The sequence below is a fragment of the Psittacula echo genome (genome assembly GCF_963264785.1).
Source record: "Psittacula echo genome assembly, chromosome: 10".
NCBI classification, from domain to species: Eukaryota; Metazoa; Chordata; class Aves; order Psittaciformes; family Psittacidae; genus Psittacula; species Psittacula echo.
The window spans coordinates 1,103,719-1,125,198 of NC_137741.1; the positions used below are offsets into that span (position 1 = coordinate 1,103,719).

General features: G+C 56.4%; 2 protein-coding genes across 5 annotated transcripts; one reads left to right on the plus strand and one right to left on the minus strand.

Annotated features, from left to right (window-relative positions):
* Positions 1-1,049: 1,049 nt before the first annotated feature.
* PATL2 (PAT1 homolog 2) lies at positions 1,050-8,142 on the minus strand. Of its 4 annotated transcripts, XM_080626079.1 has the most exons (20): positions 7,947-8,142; positions 7,418-7,587; positions 6,542-6,644; positions 6,040-6,359; positions 5,819-5,887; positions 5,667-5,732; positions 5,158-5,325; positions 4,958-5,044; positions 4,303-4,457; positions 4,103-4,171; positions 3,880-4,018; positions 3,645-3,765; positions 3,471-3,568; positions 3,073-3,117; positions 2,806-2,939; positions 2,407-2,671; positions 1,935-2,075; positions 1,749-1,846; positions 1,525-1,674; positions 1,050-1,295 (listed from the first exon to the last, which is right to left on the minus strand). In XM_080626079.1, exons 3-20 carry the CDS (start codon positions 6,594-6,596, stop codon positions 1,256-1,258), a joined length of 2,220 nt encoding a protein of 739 aa, XP_080482205.1. In that variant the 5' UTR covers positions 6,597-6,644; positions 7,418-7,587; positions 7,947-8,142; the 3' UTR covers positions 1,050-1,255. The 4 variants fall into 4 exon arrangements, with proteins under 4 accessions (XP_080482205.1, XP_080482207.1, XP_080482204.1 ...); XM_080626081.1 differs by lacking the exons at positions 7,418-7,587; positions 7,947-8,142 and adding an exon at positions 7,182-7,254 and having other exon boundaries at positions 2,407-2,566; XM_080626078.1 differs by lacking the exons at positions 7,418-7,587; positions 7,947-8,142 and adding an exon at positions 7,182-7,254.
* Positions 8,143-9,035: 893 nt separating this feature from the next.
* B2M (beta-2-microglobulin) lies at positions 9,036-12,723 on the plus strand. The gene is made up of 4 exons (XM_080626174.1): positions 9,036-9,207; positions 9,574-9,852; positions 10,351-10,385; positions 11,786-12,723. The coding sequence occupies exons 1-3, from the start codon at positions 9,138-9,140 to the stop codon at positions 10,362-10,364; spliced, it is 363 nt and encodes a 120-aa protein (XP_080482300.1). The 5' UTR covers positions 9,036-9,137; the 3' UTR covers positions 10,365-10,385; positions 11,786-12,723.
* The last annotated feature ends 8,757 nt before the right edge of the window (positions 12,724-21,480 follow it).

Consider the following 21,480-nt stretch of genomic DNA (forward strand, 5'->3'; position numbering starts at 1 on the left):
GAAAGGGCAGGAGCCCCTCCCAGCCCTGCATCACATCTGCAGCATCTCTCATCTCTGCACAGCTGTATTCAGGCATCTCAATTGCTCCTCTACCACGTATTTCAGAAACAGAGCTGTAAGCTGTCTTGACAAGCAACAGAGATAAATCCTCCTTGCCCCTCCCAGTCACATCCTTTATTCTGCAAAGTCCCATTGTGCATTAGCTTGACCTTTGGAGGATGTTGGTTTAAAAGGAGTAATTTCACCTTCTCTCAACTACACAGGGTTGGAGCTTGGGCAGAGGATAGCTTCCAGAGACAACGTTCTGGTGCAAGCCTCTTTTGAATACACACCAGGCTTTGGGTATCAAGTTCAGACCTCTGGATGGACATAGGTGTCTCATATCCCACAGAATCAGGGAAATCCCACCACAGAGCCAGGCAGGAGCCACAAGCATTTCTACAGCAGGATGAGACATTGTCCCTGTTCAGTCCCTCAGCCTGAGATGCAGAAGTGAGGGTGAGCCTGCGGTAGTGATGATCAGTTAAAGTTGCTTCAAATCCTGAGGCTGAGGATTTCTGCAAGCCTTTCCGATCATGAGGATGTCTGCAAGCCTTTAAGGCTAATTAGTCTGAGTGCTCAGAAAGAAGAGGTGCTTTATCACCCACCCACGTATGTTTAAGGTCCCACATATCCTACCCATTTGTGCCCTCCTGAATACATAAGATCCTCCCCCTTTCCCCTCAGGGCAAGCTCTGAGCACATCTTCTTCCCCCACATCCCTTCCGTTCCAGCCCATTCCTCTCCCTGGAGGCTCAATTCCCCTGTGGCCCCAGCCACGTGTCCTCTGAACCCCCCCCCCAAGCCTTTCTCCTCCACCCCCACTTTAATCCTCCTTCTGGGTCCTCTGTGCATCCCTCCCTGCTTCTCCTTCCCCTTTAATGCACACTCAGGTCTCAGGGGATGCCTGCAGGACCCCTGTGCTCCCAGCAGGAGCTGCCCACAGGAGGAGCCAAAGGAGCTCATGAATCACCTTTTTATTTGAAGTGGACACAAGTCACTCACCCGGGTGCTCCCAGTGCCCCTGTGCAGCCCCTGCCTCGACACCCACTGCCATATCCAGGGCTGTGAGGCACAATAAGTTACCCTCATCCCCGTGCTGTGCTCCCCAGCCCCGGGGCCGGCCGGCACCAGCCCTGCCAGTGCCCTGCACCAGGGTAAGTGTTCGCTTTGGCATCGGGCCCTGCCTGATGACATTCCCAGCTCCCATCCCAGCTCAGCACAGCATGGCAGCCTCCGACGGCATCGGGGAGCACCTGCAGGGAAAGAATAGGCTTGGAATGTCAGGTTGTAAACACACACGGCCCCAGGGAAGCAGGAGCAAAGCCACAAGGATCAGCTCAGCCCATGGAGATGTGGAGGCTTGCATCCAACAGGGTCCTCCCCCCCAGCCAAGAGAGCAAAGCAGTGAGCCCCAGTGCTGTCCAATCCTCCTCTCCCAGGGGATGCCCAGCAAAGGCAGGCAGTGCTCCAGATGGTACTCACTCCATCTTGACTTCCAGGTGGTGGACAGTCTGCTTGTCCAGGTAGCGGCAGAAGAGTGAAAGGAGGTTGCTGGGCAAGAAGAGAGGCTCCACCAGCGAGGCCTTGGGCACTTGTGACAGCTCCCGGGCGACCAGGAACACCATGTCTGTCCTGGGGACACCAACACAGGGGTGAGCACCCCACACGATGGGGAGCCCCAGCCCCACTGCTCACACACCCCTCACCAAGTCTCGAAGTCCCCGCTGTGTGTTTCCTGTGGCATGTCAGAGGACAGCAGCCTTTCACCATGGCTCATCAGGGAGTAGAGCAAGGAGATCCCAAACTGCAGGGAAGCACCAGGAGTCAGGGCCAGCGGTGGCAGCACCCCATGGACACCATGTAAGGCTCTGCCCCCCTTCAGGGTCACGTACCTGGTTCTTCAAGGCCATGGTGACAGGGAGCTCAGTGGACTCGGACAGGGGCCTGCTCATCTCCTGCAGGACCTCGATGAGTTTGCTGAAGGTCATCCTGCCCACCACCTTGTTCAGCGGGCTGTAGAGCAGGGGCAGAGACTGCACAGGGCAGAGGGGAGAGCAGGGATCTGAGACCCTTAGACCTGTCACAGCCCCATCCCAACACCTGGGGAGGACACAAAGGCCAACAGCACACCTCCCCCCCCAGCGGAGAACTGCCACCACCACCACTGCTTTACCCCCTTCCTAGAGACCCTTCTCCTCCTCCACAGGGAAGGAGGGCAGTTTCCATCTCATGTCAACCCTGCCAGCTGCCTGGCCATGCTGGGACCCAGCAAGATATGTTCCCCATTGCCCAGGGTGCCCCTACAGCAGGAGCAGACAGGAAGGAGACAGCCTGGGATGCCCCTGCCCTGCTGGAGGTGCTTGCCTCATCCAACACATCCTTCTTCATGAGGAAGGGCAGGTGACGGGTGATGGTTAGCAGGATCTTCTCTGCTTGCTCCGGGCTCAGGTGGGGCAGGAGCCGGGCCGTGAGCTTCTTGCCCTTCTGCACACACAGGAGTTGTAGAAATTCGTCCTCTGCCTCCCTAGGGATGAAGGCTCCATTGGCACAGATCCCAAGGGACCTGTAGCATCTCTGTCCATCCAGAAGGACCAGCATCAGCTCCAATGGAAGATGAAGCTCGTAGGTACTGTCAGCACAGGCCACAGTGACACACGGAGATCAAATTCCAACCCTTCCCATCACCTAGAACTATTCATCCTTGACCATCTGAGCCCAATGGGGGCCAGGACATGGTGCCCTCTTCCCAAAGCACAAACTCACTCTTCACTGCTGCAAGCCCTGATTTTCAAGGCTTGGTAGATACGCTCTGCTTCTTGGCTCTTCTGCTCCTGCTCCTCTGCAGACAGGGACATCTTCCGCTGCATCTCCTCCACTTCCAGCAGCTGCAGGAAGAGCTAGAGGAATGGTACATACAGGGTAAGGGGGGCAGCTTGGAGCATCTTCTCACAACTGGGATCCCTCCCAGGACATTCCCTCTCAGAGCTCCTTGGATGAGAACAGAGTCTGCCCCAGCTGTGGCTCACTCACCTTCTCGATCTTGTGCAGTGCCCGAAGACGGTGGCTCCCTGTGGCCTTCAGGAAGGGAGAAAGGAAGGCACAAGAGTTACAGCCAGCACCAGACACTGCCGCCGGCAGAGCACAGGGCCAGCTGCTCCCTGGGGATCAGAGGCAGCTTCAGAACACGGAGCAATTAATCCCACAGTGAGGCCACAGCCAGCTCTGGCTGCCTGGAGCCCCATCCCACCCCCCTTGGTGGGGACAAGCTGCCACCACTGCTCCAGCCACATGCCCCATTCCACAGCATGGAGCAGCACCCAGGCTTGGCCACAGCAGCTCCTAAAGCTCCTGTTAAAGCTGCTCCAGGGCCCAGAGAAAGCTCAGGGCGGCATCCAGAGCATCCGCCAGCCCGGCCTCGCCTCACCTACCTCCTCCACCAGGGCATGGTGCACCGCGTCGATGGCCCGGCGCGGGCTGTAGCAGGTGGACACAGCGACCTGGCCCAGCGAGCCCGCGATGCGCACCACTGGAAGCAAGGGGACACGGTGAGAGCACGGCCCGCAGCCCCGCGGCCGGCCCCCACGGCTCCCGCAGCCCCTCACCGGAGTTGTAGGTCTCCACCTTCTGGATGAACGGCGTGACCAGCTTCGGCGGCTCCTGCCGGTTGCGCCCCCCGAGCAGCTCCTCCTCCGCCTGCCGGTGCTCCAGGCGGTGGTAGTACATCTGTAACAACAGGCGTAGCCTGGAGGGGCGGCACCACAGGCTCGGGCACCCCCAAAGAGATGACACCCCAGCCCTGGGGAGAATAAGCCACTGGTGCTGCCAGCAGGAGCTCACCTGGTAGTAGTAATCATCATCCATGTTCTCACTCTGCAGTTGGATCATCTCCACCTTGATGACCCAGTCCTTCTCCTTGGAGGTCATCAGCCCAGCATTAGAGTCCACTTTAGGAGACCACAGCTTCTTGGAGGAGATGCTAGCACAGGGAAGACCACAGCCTGCTGTGACTACCCAGAACCCCCCCCTCCACCGCCACACAGGTCCCCAGGGACCCCCTCACCTCTGCTGCTGCCGCTGGGTCAGGATGCGCTGGTGCTGTGGGTGCAGCTGGGTCAGGCAGTTGGGCACACTGCAGAGGAGACCAGCCGGGGGTCAGGGGCTCAGCACCCTCAGAGCTATGCCCAGAGAGGGGGAACACCCCCAGCTGTGCTGTGGGGCTCCTGCAGTCCCACCCGAGCACACTACACACTATCCCATTACCTGAGGTTCAGATGGCCACTGGCTGATGGACTGAAGAAGAGAGCAGGGTCCAAAGAGGGAGACATGGGACCAAAGTGCATGGCGAGAGGCCGTGGTCGGCGGCTGATGTTGGGTGACATAGGCTGGAAAGGGGTTGGAGATGTGTACCCCGTGGTCTGGAAAGGGAAAGAGAATTGATCAGATGACTGAGCCTTCTCCTCTAAGGGCCCTGGAGAGGTTTGGGGGGGGTCTATGCTGGCTTTTGGCTCCCCACCATGCAGGGGCCACCCTCTCCCTGCACAGAGGGGATGCATGGGGCACCATAGCAAGGTGATACCCACACCAGGATACTACCACTACAGTGAGCAAGGTGAGGGGACCCATGTGTCACTGGGGATTGCATGCCCCAGGTCCATCACCAGTGCTGCAGCATGACACCAAGTGCACCACCATGCCCAGTGCAGGTCCTGTGAGGACATTAGGGCAAATAGATTTATGAAGCAACGACTACACCAGCAGCTCCACCTTCCCAACTACCAAGACACCAGAGATGGGTGCCCCAGAGCTGCAAAGCCTGCTGTGGATAGCAGAGCTTTGGGGGACTCTGCCTCAACCCCTTGCTGCTCCAGGGCCACCTCAGAGGGGACACACAGTGGCTCAGAGCCCACTGCATCACCTGGTTGGAAGTGAAGAGCAGAGGGGGTCTGCGAGGTGGCACAAAGGGCCGAGCGGAGCGCTGGGAGCAAGGCACCAGAGGCGACTGCTGCAGGGCAGGAGACAAGGAGGGATCACTGGGACAAGCCTGTCCTCAAGGCTGCACTTCTGGGGAGGGGAGGGCAGAGAAAGGGGGGTGCAAGAGTCCCCCAAACCCATTACCTGTCGGAGAAAGCGCTGTGAGAAGGACTTGGGGGACACCAGCCTTATATCAGGGCGCTTGAGCCGCGGAGAGCCCCCATAGCCCCTCTGCACTGAGGAGCCAAGGAAGTCAAGAGTCACATTGCTGGATAGTGGGGGCCTCTCCAGGACCTGGACAATGGCTTTATCCTGCAGGGAGGAGGCAGCAGAAGGTGGGAACGGGGCCCAGCTGAGATGAGTTTAGCACCCTAAGCATCAGGCAGCTCACCAAAACCAGACCATGCACCAGCCAGGCTCCAAACCTGGCAGCCTGCAACACCAGGGACACCCAAACTCAACACCTTTAGTCTCCAATCCAGGTTCTGCTTCAGGTGGTCACTTTTGTCCACAGCCTTAGCACCCAAGAGACACATCTGTGCACCTCCTGTCTGACAACAAGACCTTAGAGGTCCCCTGATCACCCCAAATTGCCTGCACGACCCTCAGGCCAGGGTGCCAGGGAGTCCTCAGCTGCTCCCCAAGGTACCCACCTCCAGCATGTGGGGAGGGGGGATGCTGCCAGGGCAGGAGCCCCACACTTTGGGATCCATGGCCAGCTGGAAGACAGGGAGATGGTCAGCACAGGGAAGGAGGACACAGAAGACAAGCAGCCTCATCACCAGATGGGAGGGGACATTTTTACCACATCCTCTTTGCCAAAGTTTGCCCAGCAAGCACCAATCCTGCTGTCCAGCACCGCCGAGTCCTGGCTCTGCAAGCAAAGAAGTCATGTGCTCAGCCCTGGTGGGTTTCTTCCCTTGGACATGGACCAACCTACCCCCAGTGCCCTCTGTGGGGCAGGACCCCCAGATGTGGGGATGGAAGGGGAGCAGTGAGTCCCCTCCCTCTCCATTCATGCATCACCTCCAGCGTGGGTTTGCTCTGCACAGCTGTCATCACCGCTGGGTCTCCCAGGTCACTGGGCTCCTCGCAGGGCTCCTGGTCTTCCTCCTGATCTTCAGTGTCCAGCTCTTCCTGCTCCTCCAACTCAGAGCTGACCTGCTCCATCTCCAGCTCCATCCCACCTTCCTCCTGGGGCTCTTCCAGCTCCTCCAGGTGCTCAGCTGCTTCAGGCCCCAGTTCCTTCCCTGCCTTGGTCTCCTCTGCCACTGCTTTGGCCAGCTCAGGTCTTATCTCTGGAGGCATTGGGAGTTTTGAGGTATCCTCTTCAGTAGAGTCTCGGTCTTGGAGGGGGAAGCAAAGCATGTCAGGGTGGGTGAGAGCCTAAGCAGTGCCCACTAGGGTCTCTGCTCCCAACCCAGCTCCTCACCAGGCAGGAGCCTTCTTCACCCCACCACCTCCATCTTCCTCACCTCACTGGGTGCTGGCTGGTCTCCCTATCACTAGGGCACCCCTGGGATCTTACCTATCCCAAAAGTCATTTCATTGTATAGGTCAAGCTCTTCATCCTCCTCAGCCATCTCCTCCAGCAGAGGTGCATCTTCCACCAGCAGGTAGTCCTCAATGATCTGCAGTTGAAAGCAACAGTATCTCTGCTAAGGGAGAGATAACCCTAAGGAGCTTCCAAAGTGGGAAGCACCCAACCTCACCCCTCACCCCACCGGTGGGGCTGGGCAGACCCCGGGGCTCACAGCAGCCCCAAAGCTGGACAGGGAAGAGCGGAAGACACTGCACTACCAGCGAAGGCTCAGCACAGAGTAGGAGACCACTGAAGCCTGCCAGGACCAGGGCTGCCGCTGCCCGGAGGTGATGCCACCACCACAGGGGATGCCGCCATGGAACAGCACCAGTGCTTTAGTGCTGAAGGACACCATTAGGCTCCAGAGTGAACACCCTCCTACCGGGGCACGAACAGCACCCGAGCACAGGGAAGGGAAGGGCACCCCACCAGCACCTCCAGCCCAGCGCCTCCTCCAGCACCGACCGCTACTGGGAGAGCCGGCACCGGGGGACGCGGCACCCGAGGGGGCGTGACCCAGGGTAGCGGGAGGGGAAGCAGCCCGGGGACAGAGCATCGCGCCCGGCGGAGCGGGGCGGGCACTCACAACCGGCTCGCCGCCCTCCGCCATGCCTCTACGAGGCTGGGCTGCCCCCGCCACCGCCTTTTACGGACCAGAGCGGCACCGCGCCTGCACCTGCCGTACAGCATGGCGGCGCCCGCCTGCGTCCTGCGCCTGCGCCCTCCCCTCGCCACGCCCTCTCGACTAGGCCACGCCTCCCTCGGCTTGTTCCCGCCCTCACAGCTGGGCTTGCTGCCTGCGCGACGGGCTGGGGATCCTACCCGGGAACCGGGGAGTAAACTGCGAACACCGGCCTCTAACCGAGTGGACAACGGCCCAGCCCGGGTCCTTCCACTGCGGCCGTCTCTCCTTGTGATGGAACAGCCGTTCAAAACCGGAGGGATGAGGCTGGTCTGGTGGAAGGCATGACTTGGAGATCTACAGTATCAGGCTGGAAAGCAGAGGGGAGCAAAACAAAGATGAGGATGCTGTAAATCTGTGTCCCAAGAAGTGCAGTGTGCTGCCAGGAGTGCCTCGGTTGTCAGGCCTCACCTACTGCTTAAATATTTGTATTAAATAGCCCTAAAGGAGGAACATTTGGCTGTTCTGACCAAACCAGCATGGCCTTTTAGAAACATCAGTTGGAAGAAACTCATGGTTCAGCTTCTTTTCACAGGGAAAGTCTGCTGGGTGCTGCTGGTCCCAGGATCTCCAGGGGTTCCCCTCCCAAAGGGGTGTCAGCGCAGAGGAAGGATCTATGTCCTGCAATGTTGTGCAATTACTCCTCCCTGAGCCCAGGGGATGGCTCACCTGTGCAGATCAGACTGGCCTGTGAGTCCGTGTCAGAGAGCCCAGTTTCAGCTCAGCTCCCAACACAGCTGCTGAGGCTTATTTCTGCCAGGCGCCCAAGATCTCTGATGAAGCTCTGGTGGCAGCTGCATCCCCTTATCCCTCACTGAAAACGCTTGATGGCAGCTGTGAGGCTGACAGTGCTGCTTGTCAGGCAGCCAGCAAACCCAGCCAGAGCTCATCTGGTCTGGTGCGGATTGATAATGAGCCTTTGCAGGTTTTATCTCTACTGATTTACCTTCTGTCTTTGGGTGGGGGATGTTCTCCCTACATGCTTTATTGATTGAACTTGGGGAGCACCCTGATATTGCTGTTTTCTCCCCATTCATAGAGACTTTCCATTCTCTTAATTTTTTTATATTTTTAATCCTTATGCAGTAAGGCAGGAGAATACATATGGATCTGCTTGCCATTTTGAAACAGCAACTCTAAACATAACCTGTGACCCGCAGGACCACAAGCAGACAAGCTTCTAGGTGTATGAAATATCTATGTGCCATTTAATACTAGCTCATTTCACTGTTCTGGCCTTAGTTGCTTACGGTTGCTTTACTACTCTCCTCCGAGCACTGTTACAGAGCCACCTGGAGGCGTACCCAGCCTAGCTAGGCTTCTGGAGGAGGCACCAGAAAACCCGGTTCTTTGCCCTTTGGGTCCTTGTGTTTGACACCATGTGATTGACAGAGTTCATCTGTCATCCTGCAGCTGCTGGACAACAGCTCCCGCACAGGCAAAGACAGCAAACCCGGGTTCAGAAGGGAAGACGGCCGGGCTGTGCCGGTGCAGGCTGTCGATGTGACACCAGCCCTGGCTGCAACATCTGCACGAGGTGGTTTTACCCCCTTGTGGTGAGGGGCAGGAGCTGGGTGCGCACCTCCCAGTGCTCCTGACTGCAGGTGTCCAGCTCCACGCCTGGGGCTCGGCTGGTGCTCGGTGCCACCATCGTCCTCGACGCCTCCATCCCCGAGGCCGGGGCGGGCCCCTGGGCGGAAGTGAAAGCGAAAGCGAAAGCGGCGATTCCCGCAGTGCGCAGGCGCGGTCTCCTGCAGACCCTCTCCGCTGCCTGTCTGCCTAGAGACTGATGACGCGCGGGCCGCGGCTCTATAAAACGCGGGGAGCGAGAAGGGCTGGGAACTGCGCGGTGCGGTGGCCATGGGGCTGCTCGGGGCAATGCGGGGCCTGATCGCGGTCCTGGTCCTGGTGGCGCTGGGGGAGGCGGACCGTGAGTGCCTGGGGCTGGGTGAGGGGCACGGTACCGGTTACCATGGGCGGGCAGGAGCTTTTCTAAGCGGTCATAGGGGGAGACTGAGATGAGCTCTTAGGCAGAAGCTCTTCCCTGTGAGGGTGCTGAGGCGCTGGCACAGGGTGCCCAGAGAAGCTGTGGCTGCCCCATCCCTGGCAGTGTTCAAGGCCAGGTTGGACACAGGGGCTTGGAGCAAGCTGCTCTAGTGGAAGGGGTCCCTGCCAGTGGCAGGGGGTTGGACTGGATGGGCTTCAAAGTCCTTTCCAACCCAAACCAGTCTGTGGTTCTCCTTGGTGGTGCCTGCTGCAGTCCTGCTTTTCACTGCCCCCTTTCTCTCCTCTCCAGAGGCACCAAAGGTGGATGTGTACTCCCGCGATCTTGTCACTATGGGAAAGGAAAACACCCTCAACTGCTTTGTGAGCGGTTTCTACCCTCCGAAGATTGAAATCTCCCTCCTCAAGAATGGGGAGCCCATGGACAATGTGAAGTACACAGACTTGTCCTTCAATGACAAGTGGTACTTCCAGCGCCTGGCATACGTGTCTTTCACCCCCCAGAAGGGTGACATCTACGTTTGCAGGGTGGCCCATTCTACCTTCAACGAGCCACAGTCTTTCCAGTGGGGTATGGTGTGCCTTCCTCCTCGAGCTTTGCCACCATTCGTGTGCAGGGGCCAGAGCTTGTTAATTTATAACCACAAGGGGAACAGGGTGTTGTAATGGGATATTGAAGGTCTTGTGCTATTGATGGAAAGTTAACTTGTTTTCATCTGTGCTGCTCAAAGGGTGGTGTACACGTACCCAGGGAAGAATTCCTTAGTAGCAGATGGAGAAGCCTTGGTATTATCTCTAGATGTTTGGTACAACAGCTCTTAGCAGAGCACTCTAACCTCTTTCTAGGTGAACTTGCCTGGAAAAAGGTGAGTCATGCAGTGAGTTTTGGCTTTATATTTGGTGACTATAAGGAAGGGTATAGCAGTGGGGACGGGTGGTGGTGGCCCCGCCTGACAGCAAGCGCATGGACCAGAAGCAGCAGCTCTCTGGTTCCTGCACTGTGGGCTTGTGACGGGGGACATGGGGTGCTCTACCTCAAAGCCTAATGCTCTGCCCTTCTTTCTTGCAGATGCAGACTTCTAAGCTGGGCCTGGAATAACTGCGGTGAGTTGCACTGATGATCTGTGCCATGTTGATAAGGGGAACACACACCCCTTTCTGCAGGGGGAAGTGTGTAGCTTGCAGAGTTGAGGAAGAAAAGCAATCACCCCCCAGAACCACAGTATATATCATGTCACTGCTGACTGGGAGTGGGGTTGTTCCCACACCCCTTCTACCCGCTGTTTTGGCCAGTTCTCAACCATGCTTTGCCTACTAGAGTGTCCTTGGTCCAAAAGAAAGGAGCCCCATTGGAGTAAAACTTCCCCATGTCTTTTTGGTGTGTGCCAGATATTGTTTGGACAGTTGTTGCATGTCCTCTAGTGCTTCTCCACACCCTGCCATGCAGGCGGCGTGTCAGCTTGGTAATGTGAGATCAATGCGGCACAAGTCGGTGGCTCGCTGCCAAACCAGGAGCAGTCTTGGTTTTATTCACTGCTGTGCCTGAGGTCTCCAGGTGCTTCAAACTACATGGCCATAACTAATCTGAATTTAGCAGTCTGGTAAACAATAGTTTCACCCTTGATAGAGAAAGGGAAACTAAAGCTTTGTTGCCTAGCTGATGTGGCTGCAATGCTGGCTGGAATGCCCTAGTTATGTACCCTGATAGAGGCTGGGTAATTATTGACTGTGCCCAGAGAAGCCTTGGCAAGACCTCTGTGAAATGCCCTAACTTGGTACCAGAAGATGTTACTGATGAGCTTTTAGGCTGAGATGGAATCATGAGTCAAATTAGTTTTGTAAATGCCTTGGACATTTCTTCTTGGGAAGATGTAGACGGACCGGAGTCCTTTACTTCTTGCTGCCCCTCTAAAGCTCTCCAGTCCTTCCTTGCTGTAGAGCACCAAAGGCTGGGAGGGGTGTCAGGCTTCCAGGGAGAAAATGAAGGTGAGTTGACCATCTTTCTAATGGGGGACAACAGAAGAAGAAAAGCTTTTGATTTACAGCAGAAAAGCAAATATTGTGAGATACTGAGGAAAGGCTCAGGAGATCAGCAGCTTTAGTGGGATGTCGGCTTGAGGGTCACTGATGGTGAGGGTTGCTAAGCTTGGTTGGAGGTGGGACATTGGTGACTTGGCTAGAGTCTGGGGACTTACTGAGCTGGTGTGGAGTTGTTGGGAGCTGATAAAGAGAGAATATCCATGCAGCTGGTGCTTGGTGTGGAGAGCAGGGATCATCTTGGTGTAGAGGCTTGCTTGTTGAACTCTGAACCCCCACCAAGGAGAGGAGGGGAAAACCAGCTCCTGCTAGATTTGTAGCTAAGTAAAACTGGACAGAGGGAGTCTGCTTGCCTGCAACTGGGACTCTGCAGTTGGAGTTCCCCTGTGGAAAATGCTCTTATGTTCTCCTAAAATAATTAGGTGAAGGTGTGAACAGAGTGACTGATGTCAACCTTCCCCATGCAGGTCTGAAAAGTTCTGCCTTGCCAGTCCAGGCCTTCTCGGAACTTCTGTCCTTTCTCCACATCCCACTTGTGGATCTGACGAAAAGCAGCTGTCATCTTCATTGCAGAAGAATTTTCTTTAATAAAGCTTATAATGTCATTTACCCAAAGCACTATAGGCGATAGGCCTGCTTTTTGAGCACAGAGCTATAAAAGTCTGTATTACTGATTAAAAATCAATCCCAGTTCTTCAGTGCTCTGAGCTGCACAGGATTTTTATCTCAATAAAATTGGATGACTTCAGCAGGGTCTCTTGAAAAAGAAAGAAGAATGGAAGTTTTTTATGTGGGATCTGCCTGGGCACAGCCTCCTGTGTGGCTCTGAAGGGAAGGCATCAAGTTAAAGATAAAAGGGAAAAAGTAACTCTGGGGACACTGGGTCTGATCTTAAAGCTGTGTGAGAGGAAAAGGAAGGATGGGCAGGATGTGGTGCCCACTTCAAGGGGGAGAGCTCCAGCTGATGTCTCTTGGGAGCGTGTGCTGTAAAGCTGGGCTGAGGGGAAGGCGATGTGTGTGTCAGTGACTTTCATTTCTGGTTTTCCATGAGTGGTTGACCCCTTGGAGAAGTCCTGTTGGGGATGGTCTTCTGCTGTACTGTGGGGGTTTGATGGTAGTAGTCCAAAATGGTGCTACTTTGTAATGTTCATCAGACTGCTTTCGTTCTATGGAGAAATGAGTAGGATTGCTGGATGAGCGTTGGATCAAAGAGGATCTCACCAGTGTGGATCTCACGTATGTGAACAGGGATTCCTGGCAACCCAGTGGGTGTGATCTAGCACGTCTCTTCTTGGGTATATTAAGATTTGCTTTGGCTGGTGTTGTAATGCACTTGAGATTTTGGCTTGTTTTGCAGCTTTTGCCAGTATAACCGCAGTTCTATTAAAGATTGGGAAAATCCAAACTGTTGCAGTTCCATTTGGAGGTTGCTGGGGTGTGTGTGGGGACTGATCCTTTTGTGCTCATTGGAGGGGAGTTCAAACAGGAGAAGTGGGGATGTCCTGGCTGGGTGGTCATGCTAAAGGCTCATCAACCAGCATAGGGCAGCAGGACTCACTGGAGCCACCACACAGCTCAGCCTGTGACACCAGGCAGGGACTGCACCAGCCCCAGCCCTGCTCCCTCTGTGGCAGAGGATGGTTTTGGAAGGAGGAAGAGGTTTAGGCTTCTCCTCCAGAGACCCCAGCAGAGCAGCACTGCCTGCTGTGAGAGCCTGAAGCGGCCTGAGCTGTGGACCATGTCCTGGCATCCTCTGTTCAAAACCCATATAGACGAGGCCCTCAGTGCCAAGGGTTAATGGAGGACTTTGGCAGGGGGGTTGGAACTGGATGATCTTAAGGTCCTTTCCAACCCTAACTATTCTATGATTCTATGACTTGGCAGTCCTGGGGCAAAGGTTGGACTTGGTGATCTTAAAGGCCTTTTCCAACCCAGCTGATTCTATGAAGAGCCACCAAAATGCCTACAACTGCCTCAGCTTCACCTTTACTATCCTCAAGAGCAGCAGGGAGTAACAACTGGATGCATCATGCCAATAGGGAAGTCTCTGCCCTGATTGCATCTGTGGGGTTCTTCTGGTCTTACTTAGGAAACATTTTGATGGTTTAACCAGAAATCCCCCCTCTGCAGGAGAACAGCGCAGGCCAAGCCAGCGGCTGGCTCGCGTGCACTCACATCTGCATTCCAGGACCACAGCTAAAACCTTCTCTGTTCTGTCAGGCACCCTCGGGTCCAGCCTGGGGTGCAGCTGTGCTGCTGCTGGCTTTTAGTGAGCGTTCCCTGGGGATGGAGCTGCTGAGGGATCAGGTTGGAAGCACAAAACAAGCCTCGTGTGGGCTTTATGAAATAGAAACGGTTTTACAGCAGAAAAACTATTTCTGAGTCAACCAAACACAAAGAGAACGACTCCTAGGGGAACTTTTTGGGAGACCGATTTCTTCAATGTCACATCTGGTTTTACGCTTCACCAGTTCCTGCGTGGAAGGGACAAAGCCCGAGGGGATGGGTGCAAGAGGAGGGGAAAGTCACTCAAGACACACGACTGAACACGTGTCCCCCAAGAGAAGTGCAACCAAGTGGGAGAGCCAGGACACATCCAGTCAGGGTTACCAGCGCCACAGAGCAGCTCAACGTGGCCGAACACATCTTACCTTTTCTCCTTCCGTTTGCCAGCATTGCCAAGTCCTTCGTGCACGGGGAGGTGCACGCGAGCAGGAATAATCTTCAGTCTGTGTAAAAACTGCATTAAAAATCAGCAAGAACCCAAGACCAGGGGCTCCGTGCTCAGTTCTGCCGACACCCAGCGGCCTCCTGGGGCGCACTCAGCTTTGCTGGAGCGTGTGTGCACGAGCGAACCCTCCGGGGTGGGCAAAATACGAGCACGGAGGGGCCCAGAGCGTGGCTGCGCCCACCCGTGAGCCCTGCGGGGACACCGGGGCCGGAGGTGCTGAGGTGCCCGGCACAGCGGCCCCTGCCACTGCAGCACGGGGCTGAGGGGATGGGGTCTGGAGGGCAGCTCTGGCGGCAAGGCAGGACATGGAGACGCCTCGCTGCCTCCCTTCTGCATGCAGAGGACATGGGCTGCACCCCCAGAGCGTGAGCAGCAGCTCAGGGAGGGGATCCTGCCCCTCTGCTGGGCTCTGGGGAGACCCCCCCTGCAGCCCTGATCCAGCTCTGGGGCAGCAGCACAAGAGGGACGTGGAGCTGCTGGAGCGAGGCCAGAGGAGGCCATGGAGATGCTGCGAGGGCTGGAGCAGCTCTGCTCTGGAGCCAGGCTGAGAGAGCTGGGCTAGGGCAGCCTGGACAAGAGAAGGCTCCTGAAGGGGAGACCTGAGAGCAGCTCCAGTGCCTAAAGGGGCTGCAGGAAACCTGGAGAGGGGCTTGGGACAAGGGCCTGTAGGGACAGGCCAAGGGGAATGGCTTTAACCTGCCAGAGGGGAGACTGAGATGAGCTCTTAGGCAGAAGCTCTTCCCTGGGAGGGTGCTGAGGCCCTGGCCCAGGGTGCCCAGAGAAGCTGTGGCTGCCCCATCCCTGGCAGTGTTCGAGGCCAGGTTGGACACAGGGGCTTGGAGCAAGCTGCTCCAGTGGAAGGGGTCCCTGCCTGTGGCAGCGCTGGAAAAGGCTCCGCCGATGGAGCAGGGGGAGCCCGCAGGAGCGGTCACATCCCGCGGGGCTCCATCTCCCGCTGCCCGGCACCGGGGGGGCAGCGCTGAGGGCTTCCTTCAGCGCCCGTCCCGCGGGTTCCCGTCACCGGCCCTCAGGGCTCCTCCCGCCGCCGCCATGTTCCGCGGCCGCAGCGCCTGGTTCTCGCAGAGCGTCAGCCCCGGCCCGCGGGAGCTGTGGGGTGAGGGCCCGGGGATGGCGCTGACACAGCCTCGGTGGGGCAGAGCAGTGGGGCACAGCCCCTGCACACCTCAGTGAGGCAGAGCAATGGGGCACAGCCCCTGCACACCTCAGTGAGGCAGAGCAATGGGGCACAGCCCCTGCACACCTCAGTGGGGCAGAGCAATGGGGCACAGCCCCTGCACACCTCAGTGGGGCAGAGCAATGGGGCACAGCCCCTGCACACCTCAGTGGGGCAGAGCAATGGGGCACAGCCCCTGCACACCTCAGTGGGGCAGAGCAATGGGGCACAGCCCCTGCACACCTCAGTGGGGCAGAGCAATGGGGCACAGCCCCTGCACCCCTCAGTGGGGCAGAGCAATGGGGCACAGCCCCTGCACACCTCAGTGGGGCAGAGCAATGGAGCACAGCCCCTGCACACCTCAGTGAGGCAGAGCAATGGGGCACAGCGCCTGCACACCTCAGTGGGGCAGAGCAATGGGGCACAGCCCCTGCACACCTCAGTGGGGCAGAGCAATGGGGCACAGCCCCTGCACCCCTCAGTGATCACGGTGCCCCCACACTGAGGAAAAGCCCAGCAGAGTCCTCAGTGGGGCAGTGGGACCCCCACAGCCGTGGGGGGGGGCACACATCACACTCGCACTGCAGGGCCCAGCTCTGCGGTCCCCATCCCGTGTCACCCGAGCCGGGCCCTGCTGGGTGTCCAGCTCGCTGCTCTCTGCTCCTCTCCGCAGCGGCCGATGGCGGGCAGCGCGCCCGCTGGCAGGATGCTGAGTACCTGTTCAGCAGCGACGCCGCGCACCCGGACACCCGCAGGTGAGCTGTGTGCCCCCCGTGTCCGTCACCCCTGTGCCAGCAGCACCCGCCTTGCTCAGGACGTGCCTGCAGCCCCGCTGACCCTCTCCGTGCAGAGCAGGTCGATGGAGGTGGATACACCGGTTTCAGGGTGTTTAATGGATGGTGACATCCGTGGTTTAGTGGTGGCCTTGGCACTGCTGGGGAACGGTTGGACTCGATGGTCCTAAAGACCCTTTCCAACCTCATTGATTCTATGATTTTACGATCCTTTAACATGTGTTCTATGGTCCTGTAAAAGCCAGGGTGGTGTTTTTAAAGCACTTGGTACAGATTAGCGGGGTTCTGCTGCTTAATCATAGAATCACAGAACAGTTAGGGTTGGAAAGGACCTTAAAGTCATCCAGTTCCAACCCCCTGCCACGGGCAGGGACACCCCACACTAAACCATGGCACCCAAGGCCTCATCCAACCTGGCCTTGAACACTGCCAGGGATGGAGCATTCACAACCTCCCTGGGCAACCCATTCCAGTGCCTCAGCACCCTCTCAGTAAAGAATTTCTTCCTTAGATCCAATCTAAACTTCCCCTGTTTCAGTTTGAACCCGTTACCCCTTGTCCTGTCACTGCAGTCCCTGATGAAGAGTCCCTCCCCAGCATCCTTGTAGGCCCCCTTCAGACACTGGAAGCTGCTCTGAGGTCTCCACGCAGCTTCTCTTCTCCAGGCTGAACAGCCCCAATGTTCTCAGCCTGTCTCCATACAGGAGATGCTCCAGTCCCTGATCATCCTCGTGGCCTCCTCTGGACTTGTTCCAACAGTTCCATGTCCTTTTGATGTTGAGGACACCAGAACTGCACACAATGCTCCAAGTGAGGTCTCACGAGAGCAGAGTAGAGGGGCAGGATCACCTCCTTTGACCTGCTGGTCACGCTCCTCTTGATGCAGCCCAGGATACGGTTGCTTTCTGGGCTGCGAGCACAATAGGGTCTGAAAGCTCACCACCACACTAAACTGGAGCCACAGAAACCCCAAAACAACAGCAAAACCCATCCACACGTCAGGCTGGCTTAATGATGCCAAGTGAGTTAAACTGATGATGCTGGGTTTGTCACCACCTTTGGGTTGATCTACTGGAAAAATCAAGAGTCTAATATAGAGGCAACACCATCCCCAAGGAAGGAAGCTGAAAAGCTTCAGAGCTGACTCTGAAAGCAAAGCATGGAGGTAAACCTGGCTGGAAAATGGATGAACTGCTGTTTTCCTTCTGCTTGCTGAACATAAAAGAGTGAGAGAGCTCGAGAACATTTGTACAAATACAGGGAAAGGCTTCTCAGGGTCTTCCTCCAGCTGGTGAATCACAGAATCCCAGGCTGGTTTGCATTGGTTGCATAAAGCTCATCCAGTTCCAACCCCTGCCACGGGCAGGGACACCTTCACAGAATCCCAGAATCCCAAGGGTTGGAAGGGACCTCAAAAGATCATTTGGTCCAACCCCCCTGCAAGAGCAGGGTAACCTAGAGTACATCACACGGGAGCTTGTCCAGCTGGGCCTTAAATATCTCCAATGTAGGAGACCCCACAGCCCCCCTGGGCAACCTGTTCCAGTGCTCTGTCACTCTCACAGTAAAGAAGTTTTTCCTGATGTTCACATGGAACCTCCTATGCTCCAGTTTACACCCATTACCCCTTGTCCTATCCCTGGACATCACTAAGAAAAGCCCAGCTCCATCATCCCGACACTCACCCTTTACATATTTGTAACCATTGATGAGGTCACCCCTCAGTCTCCTCTTCTCCAAGCTAAAGAGCCCCAGCTCCCTCAGCCTCTCCTCATAAGGGAGATGCTCCACTCCCTTCATCATCTCTGTGGCTCTGCGCTGGACTCTCTCCAGCAGGTCCCTGTCCTTGTTGAACTGAGGGGCCCAGGACTGAACACAATATTCCAGATGCGGCCTCACCAAGGCAGAGTAGAGGGGGAGGAGAACCTCTTTTGACCTACTGACCACATAGAGCAGCTTGCTCCAAGCCCCTGTGTCCAACCTGGCCTTGAACACTGCCAGGGATGGGGCAGCCACAGCTCCCCTGGGCACCCTGTGCCAGTGCCTCAGCACCCTCACAGGGAAGAGCTTCTGCCTTAGATCTAACCTGAACTTCCCCTGTTTCGGTTTGAACCCATCACCCCTTGTCCTATCGCTACAGTCCCTGATGAATCTTTATATATATTCAATATCATGTAAATATATTTATGTGGAAGGGACCTGCAATGTTTTCTTGCAGTGCTCTGCAGCAGACTTTGCTAGGCTGGACAAGGCAGCTTCCTTTAACTGCTTTAAATTGCTTAAACCTGTCTTAGATTTTTGTAATCCTCAGCCAACCATTCCAGCTGCAGAAGGGGAATCCCAAGAAACCCTGAGCAAAGACCTTTCTTCTGGCACAGCGTCTTGCTGGACTGGGTTGTTCAACCAGGAGAATTTACATATATATATAATATATCTATTCAGTGTATTTATTCTGATTATTTCTTGGAAAAAAGTGTATCATTATCCATACAAAACCAGCAAACAATATTTAATTCAGCTCTAAGGAGGACAGTGAGGGCTTGAGCATCCTCCACCTTCACCTCTCTGCACAGCTGCCGGCTGCTGCTCTCTGGGGACCGCAGCAGGGTCAAGAATGAATAAAGAAAACCCACGTTTTCCCCCTCCCCGAAGAGCCAGCCCCAGGCTGAGTGCAGGGCGGTGCCAGTGAGTCCCATATAAAAGATGGTTTTAGCTGCTCCCCAGTGCCCTTCCTCCAGGCTGCTCTCATGAGGCGCCGGCAGCCAGGATCATGTTAGAAACTTACAGAACATGAGGTGCTGTTGTCAGTTGTAATGACAATGTTCCCCTAAACTTTTGGGGGTTCTGTGTGTGGTTTTGGGTTTTGTCCCAGGTTTCCCTTTGGAAACCAGCTGTCTTTTTTTCTTCCAGAATACATGAGAGCCTCAATTACTTGGAGGGCAGAGCCACGGTCTTCCACTCCTCTTACCTCTCTGCATGGGCCAACACCAGTGCGGAAGAGAAGATGTCAGTGGCTCTGGGCCACTTTGTCCTGCCACCCGCTTGCCTGCAAGAAGGTTAGGGGGGAACCATCAGGGTTTTGCTCCCCTGGGGGTTCCCCCATGAGCACAACCTTTTGGTGGTGTAAACCAGAAACTCGTTACTTCTGCTGTAGATGGAGGGAATTTCCTTCTGCTGGGAGTGACTCTTCCTCCCCATTGGCAGAGGACACTCCATCTATTAATCACAGAATCCCAGACTGGTTTGGGTTGAAGGGAACTTAAAGCTCATCCAGTCCCAACCCCTGCCACGGGCAGGGACACCTTCCACTAGAGCAGCTTGCTCCAAGCCCCTGTGTCCAACCTGGCCTTGAACACTGCCAGGGATGGGGCAGCCACAGCTTCTCTGGGCACCCTGGGCCAGCGCCTCAGCACCCTCACAGGGAAGAGCTTCTGCCTAAGAGCTCATCTCAGTCTCCCCTCTGGCAGGTTAAAGCCATTCCCCTTGGCCTGTCCCTACAGGCCCTTGTCCCAAGCCCCTCTCCAGGTTTCCTGCAGCCCCTTTAGGCACTGGAGCTGCTCTCAGGTCTCCCCTTCAGGAGCCTTCTCTTCTCCAGGCTGCCCCAGCCCAGCTCTCTCAGCCTGGCTCCAGAGCAGAGCTGCTCCAGCCCTCGCAGCATCTCTATGGCCTCCTCTGGCCTCGCTCCAGCAGCTCCACGTCCCTCTTGTGCTGCTGCCCCAGAGCTGGATCAGGGCTGCAGGGGGGGTCTCCCCAGAGCCCAGCAGAGGGGCAGGATCCCCTCCCTGAGCTGCTGCTCACGCTCTGGGGTGCAGCCCAGCACACGGGGGGGTTCTGGGCTCAAGCGCACACTGAAGCCAGGTCATGGGAGGCTTCTCATCACCCAGCATCCCAAGTCCTTCTCAGGCTGCTCCATCCGGTCTCCCGCAGCCTGGGTTTGTGCTGGGGGTTGCCCCGACCCAGGGGCAGAACCTTGCACTTGGCCTGACTGAACTCCCATGAGGTTCACATGGTCCCACCTCTTCATGTCCCATCCCTTTTCTCCAGCGTGTTGACTGCATCGCACAGCTTGGTGCCATCAGCAAATGTGCTGGGGGTGCTCAGTCCTTCACCACTGGTCCCAGTACGGCTCCCTGAGGGACACCACTCTTCACTCACTGCTCTCCACGCAGACATGGAGCTGTTCTGTTGCGGCGCTGTGCAGTGAGCTCCTGCCCAGGCTCCCGAGTGCCTTTGCCAGTGCCTGTGAGGGGCCGTGGCTTGCACAGGCAGCGGCTGCCTCCCCGGCCTCACTGATGCTCTCACCATCATTTATCTTTTTGTTGACGGCAGAAATCAGAAGGCAGATTGGTTGTTTTATTTGGGAGCAGGCGGGCGATTCACTGGCAGAACAGGTAAGATGAGAAATGGCTGCTGCAGCTGTAGCTTAAATAAACCAGTGGGTGTATGAGCTTCAGGGCGCCTGGTTTTCACCCCAGCCCCTCAGCCCAAACACGGGATCAAATCCTGTGCTTGCTGCGGCAAGTGTGTCCGTCCCAATGTGACATCCCAGGGGACAGCACCAAGATGAAGTGTGGGATGTGCAGGAGGGTTTTCTCCCTCATCCAGAGATGTCCCATCTCCAACACATCCTTCTGGGAATGCTGACGGCAGAGGCCTGAGCTCAGCCCTTCGTGTGGCATTTCCCTTCCCCATGCAGCTCCGAGGCGCTGCCGCTCACTCTCAAAGCAGCTCCTCAGTCATTTTGAAGCAAAAATGTGTTTAGCTTTACAACTATTCTACATTACGAGATCTCGAGTCCAAACCTCCTGTGTGGGGGCCCGTGGGGCTGCTGCTCTGCCCGAGTCCCAGCAGAGCTTTATCTCCATCCTGCATCGATGCTTGCAGCACGACAGGAATCTGACAGACAGACCCGAGGCGGCAGGAACAGGCGGGGAGGAGGAAGATGAGCATGTGCTAGACCTGACGCAAAGGTATTTTCCTGCCCTTGGTGGTTGGATTTGGGGCCCCCTCCCGCAAATCTCAAGAGAATCCCAAAGAACACACCAGGTTTTTTCCCCCTTGATACAGCAGCGAAGAAGAAACAGATCCCACAGCACCTGAGGACGCATGTCCACACCGTGCCCTGCATGAGTACCCAACGAATAACATGGTTACAGGTAATGCTCCATGGGGGGGGGGAAGTATCACAGAATCAGATTGGTTTGGGTTGGAAAGGGCCTTAAGACCATCCAGTTCCAACCCCCTGCCATGGGCAGTTGCCTCACACTAGAAGTATCCCTGGAAACTGGGAATATCCCTGAAAATGGCTGTGGATGAACCAGGGACCCCCCCGTGTGCCCAGTACTGACAGCACCAGAACTGCTGAGGGTGCAGGTAGCTCCACTCCCTTCCTGCTTCCTTGGGGAGGGGGGCGGCTCTCCCAGCACTTCCTCTCCAGCAGTACCTCCTCCAAGGAGTTCCCTT

Excerpts from the sequence above, each read along its gene's own strand:
- B2M (XM_080626174.1), top strand. The coding sequence starts at position 9,138 with ATGGGGCTGCTCGGGGCAATGCGGGGCCTGATCGCGGTCCTGGTCCTG. Across the intron at positions 9,208-9,573 it reads GGCGCTGGGGGAGGCGGACC|AGGCACCAAAGGTGGATGTG; the intron begins GTGAGTGCCTGG and ends TCTCCTCTCCAG.
- PATL2 (XM_080626078.1), bottom strand. The coding sequence starts at position 7,205 with ATGGCGGAGGGCGGCGAGCCGGTT. Across the intron at positions 3,766-3,879 it reads ATGATGATTACTACTACCAG|ATGTACTACCACCGCCTGGA; the intron begins GTGAGCTCCTGC and ends CTGTTGTTACAG. Across the intron at positions 1,296-1,524 it reads CACCTGGAAGTCAAGATGGA|GTGCTCCCCGATGCCGTCGG; the intron begins GTGAGTACCATC and ends CTTTCCCTGCAG.